This window comes from Sminthopsis crassicaudata, chromosome 2 (genome assembly GCF_048593235.1).
Source record: "Sminthopsis crassicaudata isolate SCR6 chromosome 2, ASM4859323v1, whole genome shotgun sequence".
NCBI classification, from domain to species: Eukaryota; Metazoa; Chordata; class Mammalia; order Dasyuromorphia; family Dasyuridae; genus Sminthopsis; species Sminthopsis crassicaudata.
This window is the reverse complement of record NC_133618.1, coordinates 320711096-320724022: the sequence shown is the minus strand read 5'-3', so window position 1 is coordinate 320724022 and position 12927 is coordinate 320711096. Positions and strand designations below refer to the sequence as shown.

At 34.1% G+C, this 12927-nt stretch overlaps 1 protein-coding gene across 1 annotated transcript in view; it reads left to right on the top strand.

The window, feature by feature from the left end:
* Positions 1 to 12927, top strand: part of TBPL2 (TATA-box binding protein like 2) — a 56074-nt gene that overhangs the window by 15946 nt on the left and 27201 nt on the right. The window contains exons 4-6 of the mRNA XM_074285121.1: positions 1515 to 1606; positions 7681 to 7848; positions 10207 to 10301. Coding sequence (XP_074141222.1) covers positions 1515 to 1606; positions 7681 to 7848; positions 10207 to 10301 — 355 coding nt within the window. The remainder of the gene's footprint in view (positions 1 to 1514; positions 1607 to 7680; positions 7849 to 10206; positions 10302 to 12927) is intronic.

The window sequence follows — 12927 nt, the reverse complement described above, 5'->3', positions numbered from 1 at the left end:
TACTCAGTTTTGCTGAGTAAGTGATTCTTAGTTGTAATAATAGATCTTTTGCCTTTCAGAATATTATATTGTAGTTCCTCCAGTCTTTAACATGGAATTTACTAAATCTTTTGTGATTTTGACTGTGGCTACAATATTTGAATTGATTCTTTCTGGCTACTAAAAGTACTTTTTCTCTTTGACCTGGGAGCTCTGGAATTTGGCTGTAATATTGGGATATTTCATATGAGGATCTCTTTCACTAGGTAATTAATGGATTCTTTCCATTTCTTTTTTAACCCTCTGGATTTAAGATGTCAGAGCAGTTTTCTTTGATAATTTTTTGAAATATAATGTCTATGCTCTTTTTTTATCATCTCAATCAAATTATATAACTTGATCTTCAGACTACTGAGCGTTACTATCTGTTGAGCTGCATCCATCTAAAAACAATTGGTCATTTTCATTTATCAAGCAGCTGTACCTTCCTATATGTGCCTTATCCTCTTATTAGAATATGAACTCCACAAGAACATGGATAGTTATTTATATCCACAGGACATAGCTCAATGCTTTGTATATATTTAGTATTCAACAAAGCCTTAAATCATTACTTCATGAAGCTAGAGAGATTAGAAAAATCTTGCCCTCCATGTAGATCATGTGTAGAACTAAGTTCATTTTTTACTTGATGAAGCAGCCTAAAGCTGCAAGTTTCTTTGCCTTAGGGAACAAACCTTATTTCCTTAATTCTAAAATACCTCTGATAGAAATGTAAACAATCTATTAAATAAGGTCTTAACAAAATGTTTACTAATTTTGTTCTCAAGCCTCTTTTTTTTCTTTGACAGGTAGCTATGATTTCAATTGTATAGAGAACTTCCAATGAGGAAATTCTCTTTACCAGTGTAAGAAAGGTTACCTGAGACCATCAGAGATTAAATTATATGCCTGATTTTACAGCTGAAATTTACACTAAGTTTACAGTGGATTTGAATCTACAGTCTGAGGCTGATTCTGATTTATCTCCAAATATCTCCTATACAGCACTATCTGATATATAAATACCATAATAGAAAGTTCTTTTGTCCATTAAGAAGTTAATATCTTGGCAGTTGTACACCAAACTTTACTATCATTTTCATTTTGATTTTAACTAGTTTAAATTCTTTTTAGAGAATATTTTGAAAAGGAGAAGAGAGAAGATTCTTGAAGGGAAAAGGAGGCACAACAGAGAGGAGGAAAAAGACTGAAAACCTTGCTATAAGATCTTATCTAAAGTATATCTTGTCTTCAGGAAATCCAAGAAATAATAAGAAAACTAAACTAGGACTTCATCCTACTCTTTGAAAATATCTCTGTTGTCTAGATAACCTGATAAAAATAAATAAAATAACTCCTCATAAGGAAAAACATTTTTAAATCTTAAAAACTTTTTTTAAATTAACAATGAATTTTACTGGCTTTTTTTAGTAAGATGATGGCTTCTAATTCACAAAAATGAAATGAATTCTTATTTCATCTTTTGACCATAGAGATTTGCTGCTGTGATAATGAGGATTCGAGAGCCCAGGACAACAGCACTTATATTTAGTTCTGGGAAAATGGTCTGCACAGGAGCCAAAAGGTATGAATCTCCATGTTATTACCTTAATATATATATATATATTTTTTATTTTTTTTTGTATATATATTTTTTGTGTATATGTTTATATATATACATATATATATATGTATATGTATATATATATATGTATATGTATATATATATATATATATGAGTCTAACCTAAAATGGGTGATGTTACTAGAAAAATGTGCTTCTAGCCAGATATGGTGACACAGACCTATAATCCCAGTTACCCAGAAGATTGAGGCTGGCAGTTATGTGAGCTCTGGAGTTTTGAGGTATAATGGACCATGACAAGCAGGTATCTGCCCTAAGTTTAGCATTGACATATTGAGTCCTAGGGAGCAGGGATATCCCCAAACTATTGTTGCTCAGACATTTTTACTTGTATCCAACTCTTTGTAATTCCATTTTCTTGTCAGAGATAAAGGAATAATTTATCATTTTCTTCTCCAGCCCATTTTACAGATGAGAAAACTGAGGCAAAGTTAAGTGACTTAATTGACCCAGGTTAGAAATGGAACAAGGCAAAGATTCTGTCTTGATTAGGGCCTGTGAGGGATCACTACATTTCTAGATTGGAATAGAGAAATAGAATTTTAAAAAATATTCTGATGCAGAACACAGTGGAAAACTCCAGAGCTCAAGTAATCTCCCAGGCCACTAATTTCTCCACTAGGGTCATTCAATCTGAGTCCTGTTGATGCCTTAGAATTCCTTGTCCTACTCAATCTATACTTTGTAAAACACCCATCCTATGTAGAGTCTACCATTTGCTTTCTTTACCATGGGCTCCTAAACTGCCATGTATTCCTGAAAAAAATCACACTGATATATGCTAATTGGTTTCCTTACAAATTCATTCTGTCTAATCTTAGCTGGGATCTTAGTGTTGCTAAATTCTACTTTTACCTATCTCTAGGTAATTACCTACTGAAATCCCCACAATGATCCAAACCTTTTCTATTTTAGCTCCATGCCTACTGTCCTCATTTTTAGTAATTATTCACTTTGAGAAGAGAAAGGCCTTCCATTTTAATTTTGTCTTTATCGGTCTTTTAACAGATCTTCATAATTTTTCTTTGCTTTTTTATTTCAGAGGAAAAACTGCCCTTTGTTTTTCCAGAATTATTCCATCATAAGGGAGCTTTGCCCATCAATCATCCGCTTTCTTTCCTACATCTTCCATTTCTCCTTTTCCATTAAAACTAGCTTCTCTAACTACAATATATAATATACAAAATACAAAGATACTCATATCTCCCTTGTAATAAAAAATAATCTAAAATTCTCCTTCATCCCTCTTGTTCCTGAACTTTCCCCATTCCTTTTACTAATACACATTCTAAAAGAGTAATTTAGCTATGTTATCTTGAACAAGTCACTTAACTTTTCTCAGTTTGGTTTCTTTATAAAAATTGGGGATATAATAATGGCTTCTACCTCCCAGGGTTGCTGTGGGAATCAGAAGAAGTAACAGGAAAACAATTTTGCAATCCTTAAAGTGCTATGTAAGTGCTAATCATTATTATTCAGAGTAGTCTACAATCCCATGTGAGAAGCTCAGGATTATTAATCAGTATGCAATTTCTCAAATGTAGTTTAGTCTGAGCTCTTTCTATTCAATTCTGAAATGATTTCATTTCACATGCAATGCTTTTTCAAGATACCTATATTGATGGTCTAATTCAGTGGGCTATTCAAGATATATTTCATAATTCAGGCAAATTGTGTTGTGATTTTTTCCCTTTTGTGCTGATCAAAAGAATCATTTTTAAGGACTATTCAGGGATTTATTAAACATAATGTTAGTACATAATACATAATATAGCATATTGCAACATGAGTCGATAGCTCTGGTTTAAGGAAAATTGTGATTTGTTTTTTTTAAACAGTTGACATTTATTAGCTCTCAACCCAGATACAACCCCTGTCTCCCTAATGATGAGATACAAATGATGAGCTTAGTGGTAGTGAAGAGGTGTGAGAATTGGGGTGGGGAAATTTGGGGTGGGGAAATTCCCTCTGTTTTGAGCAGGTCCAATGTGAAAGAATTTGCAAAACCTGAAATCTATGTGGCAAGAAAAGGGAATTGTATTGTTCACTAAAAAGGAAGTTTTCTTAGTAGGCAAAATTCCTCATTAGGAGTTTGGCAATGAGAAGTCAGCTTTGCTAGGAAGACAGACTTCTTAGTGGCAAGGTCCTGTCAGGATGGCAACAAAGGTTAACACTGAGAAGAGAATATGCCGACAGTGGGCAAAAGTCCTGGCAGGCAGCTTTGTCAAGGCAGTTTCCTTGGCAAGCATAATCATGCTTAGGACTTCTGCCTGTATTCGGGGTTCAGAGTTATCTTTTATTAGACATCTGAGGCTTGGAGTTCAATGCCCCAGGCCTAGATTTCCAGTTGAAAAGAGATTACTTATCTTGAAGTTTCAAGCCACTCAATAGGAATATCAGCCCAAGATCTCCAATTGAATGAGACCACTTAACTTGGGGAGGGCTGGTCTGGGAAAGGTGTGCTTTTCCCAGAGGAGAGCCTGAGACCCTGAGTCACCCTTCTTTTACAGATTAATGGGGACACAGTTTCAAGGTTTCACTCTCATTGGCAAAAAAAGAAAAAAACCTTCATTAAAAAATATACAGTCAAACAAAATTCCAACATTGTCCATGTCCTATATGTGTGTGTGTGTGAGTATACACATGCATACATATATATACCATGTGTCTGTAATTCTAAATCTTGAGTCAATCCCCTCTTTGTCAAGAGATATGCAACTTGAATATTTATTAGTACTTTGGAATCAGGGATGATCACTACATTGAGCAGAGATTGTATCTTTACAGTATTATTATTATTATGTAAATAATTTTTCTAGTTCATCTCACTTCATTCTGTATCAGATCATAAAAGTGTCAATGTTTCTCTTAGCATTCCTCTTTTATTATTTCCTAAGGCACACTAATATTCTATTATATTCATATACCATAATTTATTCAGCCATTCCCCAATTTATGGAATTTTTCCCAGTTTCTTTGCCACTACAAAAAAGGACAAGTATACTTATTTTTTACTTGTGAGTACTTTTCCTCTTTCTTTGATCTCTTTGCTATATATGCTTAATAGTGCTATCACTGAGTCATAGGGTATTCACAGCATAGTAAATCTTTGGGCATAGTTCCAAATTGCTTTCCAAAATGGTTAAACCAGTTCATTTCACTATTAATAGTACAATACAGTAATGTTACTATTTTTGCACATCTCTTCTAACATTTGTCATTTTCTGTTTTTGTCATCTGTCGATCTAACAGGTGTGAGAGGAAACTTTAGAGTTGCTTTAATTTGTTTTCTCTTATTAGGGATGATTTAGAACTTTTTTGTGGTTGTTGATAGTTTGGATATTTTCTTTCAAAAAGTTCCTACAGTATGTGTTTTTCATCCACTTGGATTTTTCAGACTGATCTTTCAAATCATATGGATCTCGCCAAGGAGGATTTATATAGCTTCTCAAGGTTTAATTCAAATACAGAGTCATCTACAAATAAGAATATTTAAGATAACCTTCTAAAGGTGATGAAGATGTAATGTGAGCATAGGTCTCTATATTTTTCCTCAATTATTACTCATTCGAACAAAGTTTTCTAATCATTTAGCCGTATATGGGACATCTGTAGTTTGAACACAACCTTTAAAGATTATGTTTTTATTCTACCAAGTTAAATATGCATGTATATATGTAATGGCTAGATGATGCAGTGCATAGAGGGATAAAGCTGGAATCAGGAAGACCTAAGTTTAATTTCAAGCCCAGTCACTGAGTGTGACCCTTGTCAAATCACTTAACAACTGTCTGAATCAGTTTCCTCATCTGGAAAATGGTGATAATATTAGCACTAACCTCTCAGGGTTGTTATAAGGATAAACTGAGATAGTATCTATAAACTGTTTCACAAACCTTAAAATGCTATATAAATTTAATTGTTATTATCATTATTATAAATATGTAATAAATTTAACAATACAGGTGCTTGAAAAACCAGCTCTATATTAGGAGTCTTCTCTTTTCCTTTACTGATTCCTGATTCTGTTCAAAATCTGGGTGGTTGGGGAGTAGAAGGGAATACTTCCTCCTTCCTCCTTCCAACTTCGCAATTTTATATATCCTTAGATGTAAATTCCTTTATTTCAGAGAACCCCTCCTTCCCACCTCTCTTTCTGTCTCTTTCTTTTTCTGTCTGTCTCTTTTTTTTCTCTGTCTCTGCCTTTCTATTTTCTGCTCTGTCTCTCCTTTACACTTTCTCTCTCTCTCTCTCTCTCTCTCTCTCTCTCTCTCTCTCTCTCTCTCTCTCTCTCTCTCTCTCTCTCTCTCTCTCTCTCTCTCTCTCCCTCTTTCTCCCTCCTCCAATCATCATCTCAGATGTTCAAGTGACTCTTGAATCCATCCCTAAACATACCTTTTTCCCCCCTAAACACTCTATAGACTCATATCTGCAACTGTTTGCCTGAGAACTCCAATTGGATTTCCTATCATCCATTCAAATTAAACATTTCTATGCTACTGTGTGATCCTGGACAAATCATTTAACCCTTATTGCCTCAAAAAAAAAAAAAAAAAAAGGCAAAAAAATTCTAAAACTAATGCATGATCTTCTTCTACCCCTAAGTGTTATTACCTATTTCAGGTAAGAACACAACCAGCAATTGTCTTAGTTACCCATAATTAGAGGCTTGAGGTTCTTGACTCCTTAATTCTGTGAGATCCAATCAGTGATCAATTTCTATTGATTCTAATTCAACTCAAACTGTTTTACTTTAGGCCCTCATTCACTATGGAATGACTGTAATGGCTTCCTAGCTAGTTTCTGTACTTATCTATACATTTCATAGTAAGTCTTACTGTTCTGTTCAAAAATCATCAGTGGCTACTATTGCCTACTAAATGGAATAGACACTTTCTTAGTCTGACATTTAAGATCTTTTGCAATCTGGAACCAATGTATCTTTCTAGCTTCATTATTCACTATTCTCTTCAAAACCAACGTTCCAAACAAACTGATCTCTTTGTCATAGTTGGCCGCTTTAGGCTCATGATTTTCTAATCATTATAATATTCTTGTTCCTTCTGTCTTAAGCTATACTAGATTCTGCTTACATGTAATACCTTTTTTCCCCTAATAAATTTATTTATTTATAATACCCATTGCTTTATGAATCATATTGGGAGAGAAAAATAAAAACAAAAGGGGAAAACCATAAGAGAGAGTTAAAAAAACAAACAAACAGAAAAATGAACATAGCATGTATTGATTTACAGTCAGCCTTCTTAGTTCCTTTTTCTGGATGCAGATGGCATTTTCTTTCCAAAGTCTGTTAGGATTGCTTTAGGTCACTGAATCACTAAGAAAAACCTAAAATCAGCTTGTTCATCATTTTTATTGAATAGTAATATTCCATTATCTTCATATAGCACAACTTGTTCAGCCATTCCCCAATTGATGGGCATCTACTCATTTTTCAATTCTTTGCTACCAGAAAAAGAGCTTACATACAATTATCTTTAACAAAGATTTTTCATGGTTTTCATTCTCCCTTTATCCAGACATGTTGAAATCTCTATCTCCTCTGTTCTTACAGAAGACTATAAATCCTCTTCAATCAAAAGACTTAAAGTCTTTTGCATGGTTGAACTAGTTATTGCTGGGTATTACTACTTTCTAATCATTTTCTTCCTAGTTTAAAAAGATAAATCTATAGTAAAAAATATCCAATAATCAAGTTGTATAGTGAACATGTTTTGCAAATCTATCAAGGATGCAACTATTGATATATAAATATATAATACTCATTTAGCATTTATTCTTTTGTGATTTTTTTCCCATGTGCATATGTCATTCAGCTAAGCACTTCACAAGATCCTTAAGAACAGAAACCCTTTAGAGCGCCTAAAACAGTACTTTGAAGACTGTACACACTCGTGTGTGTGTGTGTGTGTGTGTGTCTGTGTGTTTTAAATAAATCAAGAACTATTTTGGAATTTTTCTCAAGATTTTTCATATATTTGTGCCCCTTTCCAGTGAAGAACTGTCTCGACTAGCAGCAAGAAAATTTGCCCGTGTGGTGCAAAAGCTTGGATTTCCTGCCAGATTTCTGGATTTTAAAATCCAGAACATGGTTGGAAGCTGTGATGTGAGGTTTCCAATCAGGCTGGAAAGCTTAGTGCTTACCCATCAACAATTCAGTAGGTATGATAGTATTTCTATGAACTTGCTTAATTTAAAGTTAACAATCATGTGATTATATAATGTATGTCATTTTGAAGATGCTAGGTTTGGTATTTCTTTTTTTTAATTGGAAGACAGAATAGAAATAGATTTGAATTAGATTAACAGGGTCCAGAGTAATTGAATCAAAAGGTTTCAATATATATCCCCATAGGATTGTGGCAGCAGAATCACAGAAGCAGTAATTTAGAATAGGAAAGGGCCTTTAAATGCATTTGGTCCAACTACATTTTTTTTTAATAGAAGAAGAACTTGAGAGAAAAGTTATTTGACTTGCTCAAGATCATACAGGAAAGTGCCAAAGGCAGGATTTGAACCTGCAGTCTCCTGAATTTAGATCCAAGGGATCTTTCTACTATATCAACCTTCCCCAAAAGGAAGAGATATTAAAATCTCATTTGAGTGCTCCATCTGCTAAAAACATTTGAACCTCCACTTATAAACCAGCTATATTAGAAGGCAAAGGGGTCTGTCCTTATAGCTATTTATGGATCATTAACTGCAGATGGGAGTTAGAGAAAATAAAAAGATCATCTATGAATATAGTATCATGGATTTGGTGCTAAAAGGGACCATAGAGCATGTGTAAAACTTAATAGTAAAATGTTTAGCAGCAGTGCCAAAAGAAGCTTACTCAAAAATATTAAACATCTCTATAATTTCAGTGAATCAGTTGGAATATTTATACATATTTGTGGCAAATCCTCTCCTATAAAGAAAAGAATATCCACTTTTGTCGCATGATCCAGTTTTTGATCATTTGTCACTTTGGTTCTTTCCCAAAAAGTAGACAGATGGATATGATACTCTCTGGAATTTACTTAGGCTATTTCTGCTATACGGTTCTAGGTCAGATGTGTATTTTATACATAATTTTGTAGTTTATAGAATTTTAGCAGTCAAGGAAAGTTTGGAGGTCTAATTTTTCACCCCATTCAGAATTCCTTTTGGCAATATCGCTGACAGGCAGTCGATCTAACTCTACTCAAACACTTCTAAAGGTATTCACTACTTCACAAAACAAACTATTCCTTTTATTAATAGCTTTAATTTGTTCTTTCACTTGAGCTGAAATCCTCTCTGTACGATGTCTACCTAATGACAACAAGGTGCACCTGAACTTAATATGACTCAATTTATAGCTCGATCTTTCCATAACTTAGCAAATGGCCTTGTGAAATTTAGCCTCATGTTTCAATTCTCTTAATCCTTTTTTTCCCCATATGCTAGTCTTTCAAATATATGAAGGAAAAAAATCTTCAAATATATGCACTGAGGCTTTTCTTTACCTGTTCAAATATCTTCATTTATCATATTACATAGCTTAGAATTCCTCTCACCAGACTCATTAATGTGCTTCAGACATTTTTAACTTCCTCTGCGTTTCTTAAATTGTAGTGCCCAAAACTGAATGCAACATTGGACACATGATCTGTCCAATATAGAAACAAGAGACTAAGAGTTCTATCCTTAAAAATATTGTACTTGTGCTGACATACCTTGACATACCCTTACACAAGGCCATGCTGACTTGTGTTGAGCTTTTAGGCAATTAAAATAATCTGTTTCAAGTCTTCATATTGTGGGGGTGAAAGGATCCAGGGACCACCCAGAATTTATTAGATTTACTATTCCAAAGCACCAAGTCCTACTAAAGTCAACACACACGGCTCAGTCCCTCAAAGATTAGGAGAACTCATGCCTTCAATATATCTAAATTCACATTACAATTTTGTTCTATTTGAACAAAATTAGTTGGTGAGTTTCTATTTAGACTGTTTTGATGTAGTGTATAGAGCACTGGCTCTGAAGTCAGGAGAACTGAGTTCAAACCCGGCCTCAGATACTTAACACTTACTAGCTATGATTCCAGGCAAGTCACTTAATCCCAATTATCTTGCCCCCCCCAAAAAAAAGGATGTCACATGTTAAAATTAATAACCTAAAGAGATAAAAACAAATAGTTTTTGAGATATTGAGTATTGTTAAATGAGACATTCTACTATTACATGAAACAGATAAACTGTTCTGGAGCAGTGGATTCCCCTTCCCTGGACATCTTCCAACAAAGGCTGGATGTGTGGAAAGAATTCTTGTTTGGGTGAAAGATGTACAAATTGAGCCAGAGGGCTTCTGGGAATCTTTCCAATCCTGAAATTCTGTGTTTCTTAATAGTAGCTTGTACATTATAACTTCCTTATTATTATGCACTTGTATTCTCAAAGATATCCCTATATGTAATTTTATATGATGACTTTTAAATATGAAATGGAAATAGCAGTCAAGGACTTATGATCTCTTTCTTTGATGTCATAACAGTTATGAACCTGAACTGTTTCCTGGCCTCATTTATAGAATGGTTAAGCCAAGGATTGTCTTGCTTATTTTTGTATCTGGAAAAGTAGTATTAACAGGTAAGTTCTGGAAATATCTGCCATCTTCTACACAAATGCAAGTATTTGTTTATCCTTTGAGCTATTTGTAAATATAATAAAATGGAGTAAAATTTAATATTGAGGCAGTTAGGTAATACAGTGGTGAGAGTGCTGGGCTTGGATTCAGGAAGATTTATCTTCTTGAGTTCAAATATGGCCTCCAACGCTCACTGGTGTGACCCTGGACAAGTCATTTAACCTTGTTTGCCTCAGTTTTCTCATCTGTAAAATGAGCTAGAAAAGGAAATGGCAACCTATTCCAGTACTTTGCCAAAAGAACCCCAAATGGGGTTGTAAAGAATCAGACACAACTGAAATTGAATCAAAAACAATACCAACAAAAAAAGGACAACCTTCATATTAATCCCACTGGTTCAGAATTGTGATTCAAATAGGTGTTACCTGTAGTTGACTTTTTCTTGTCAGCCTTTTAATATTGATAGCAGTTGTTGAATTGGTGGGGTTGGGGAAGGGGAGAGGAGAGACAGAGACAGACAGACAGAGACACAGAAGTTACTTTAAAGGTGGCCAAGTATTTCGCCTATAAGAGGATTGTCCTTCATTTGAAAAATGAATAAACTGATGCTTAGAGAACTAACTTGCTGGTGAACATCTAGCTATTAAGTCCCAAAAGGGAGCTTATAACCTGGGTATCTCTTGACTTTAAGTCTAGCATTCTTCTCATTCATATCACTTTTAAATTAAATGAGTAGTTTAATCACATTAGACATATTTAGCCAATTTAAGTGAACAAAAGAAGGCAACCTGTTGGATTTGAAATCATTAAGACAGGTCCTACTTCTAATACTAATTAACTGTGTGTGATCAAAGCTAGGTCACTTAGTTTCTTTGAGTGTTGCACAACTCTCTAAGACATATTAACTCACTTGTAGATGGATTTTGATATATCTTAATGTAAACAATTTCCAAATCCACAAAATCAAGTGAACAAACTTTTCAATACAGGGATTTTTACAAATAAATTTGAATACATTCATTGAAGCATGTGCCAAAGAACTTCTACTGACTAACATTAGTCTAATTAGTATTGCCATATATAATTAGTCAATAAAAAATTTCTTTATTCTATATTTTAAACTTCACCGTCAGTTCAACCTTTCCATCCACTTTTAAGATGAGGGGGGAAAAATAAGGTTTTTACTATACATTAAATTTTAATTTTGTCCAAAAAATTACTATGATTTTTGATGATGATCTAAGTTGTATGAATAAATAACTAACATAGAAAACAAAGCAATCCAGCTGATCAGGAAGGGAAGACTCTTAACCATATTGATGATCCCTAGAGTGTTCATGTATAAACAAAGAACCAGCGATTCTACCAATGGCATCTGAAATTTGCCCTCAAAACGCAGATATAAAAATGCCATACCATATTGTGTTTGAAGAGAATATGTTGAATATATAGACTATATACAATATAGAAAAACAGACACAGAAATACAAAACTATATTGTGCTTGAAGAGAGAATATAGAACCCAGAGCATCTTTACTATAGGGAGAGAGATTCCAAAGTATCTTTTCCTTTATGTCCTTTGCAACCATTCCCCTAGAGGATTTTGTGTGAAAAGTTTTTTTTCTGCTGAGTTGTCTGAAACCTTAAGCATGGGAATCACCAGAGAGAGTAGAGTAGGTGCTACTCATTAATCTAAATGCCATATCTTCCCCAAGTTCTAGTGCCATAAGTATTTGATGAATGTGTGTTAAGTGAAAATTGTGAAAAATTACCAAATATCCAGCCATTGTTGCCCACATGAATTCAGAGGACTTTCACAGAATTACACAGTAGGAAGGGATCAGGAACCATCTAGTTCAAAATATGAAAAGAACCCCTACCATACTATACCTGATAAGTGGTCATCCAGCTTCATTTTGAAGAACAGCAAAAAAGTAGAACATACCATCTTTTGGGGCGCCCTACACTCTAATTATTAGAAAGTCCCCCCCATATCAACTAGTCTTTTGTTCAGCTATTTCTAGTGTAAAGCTCATTCAGGAAAGAAGGAAGAAAAGAGAGGAGAGGAGATTCAGGTCTAATCTTCAATCATCCTTTTTTCTCCTCATGTAACTCTAAAAGAAAATCCCTTTTTTATTTCTTCTCCCTTACTAGTTGTAGCTTATTCTGAATTTTAACATTCTTGACACAATTTCTATAGGGAATTGCCACAACTTTTATATTCATTGTCCATTACCTGATCTTACCGCCAATTTCTGTATCCTTTTTTTGATAAAAGCTTTTAGTTTTCAAAATAGTTTTCAATGTTTCACCCTTGCAAGACCTTTGTTCCAAAATTTTTTCCCTCACCTTCCTCCCCTAGACAGTATATATATTATACATGTGCGATTCTTCTAAAAATATTCCCACATTTATCTTGCTGCACCAAAAAAAAAAAAAAAATCAGATCAAAAAAAAGTGGGGGGGGGGAATCAAGCAAACAACAAAAGGTGAAAATTCTACATGGTGATCAGTAGATAGTCCTTTTTGTGGATGAAGATGGTTCTCTCCATTGCAAGTCTATTGGAATTGGGCTGAATCATCCTCATTTTGAAAAGAGCCATGGCCATTAAAGTTCATCATCACAT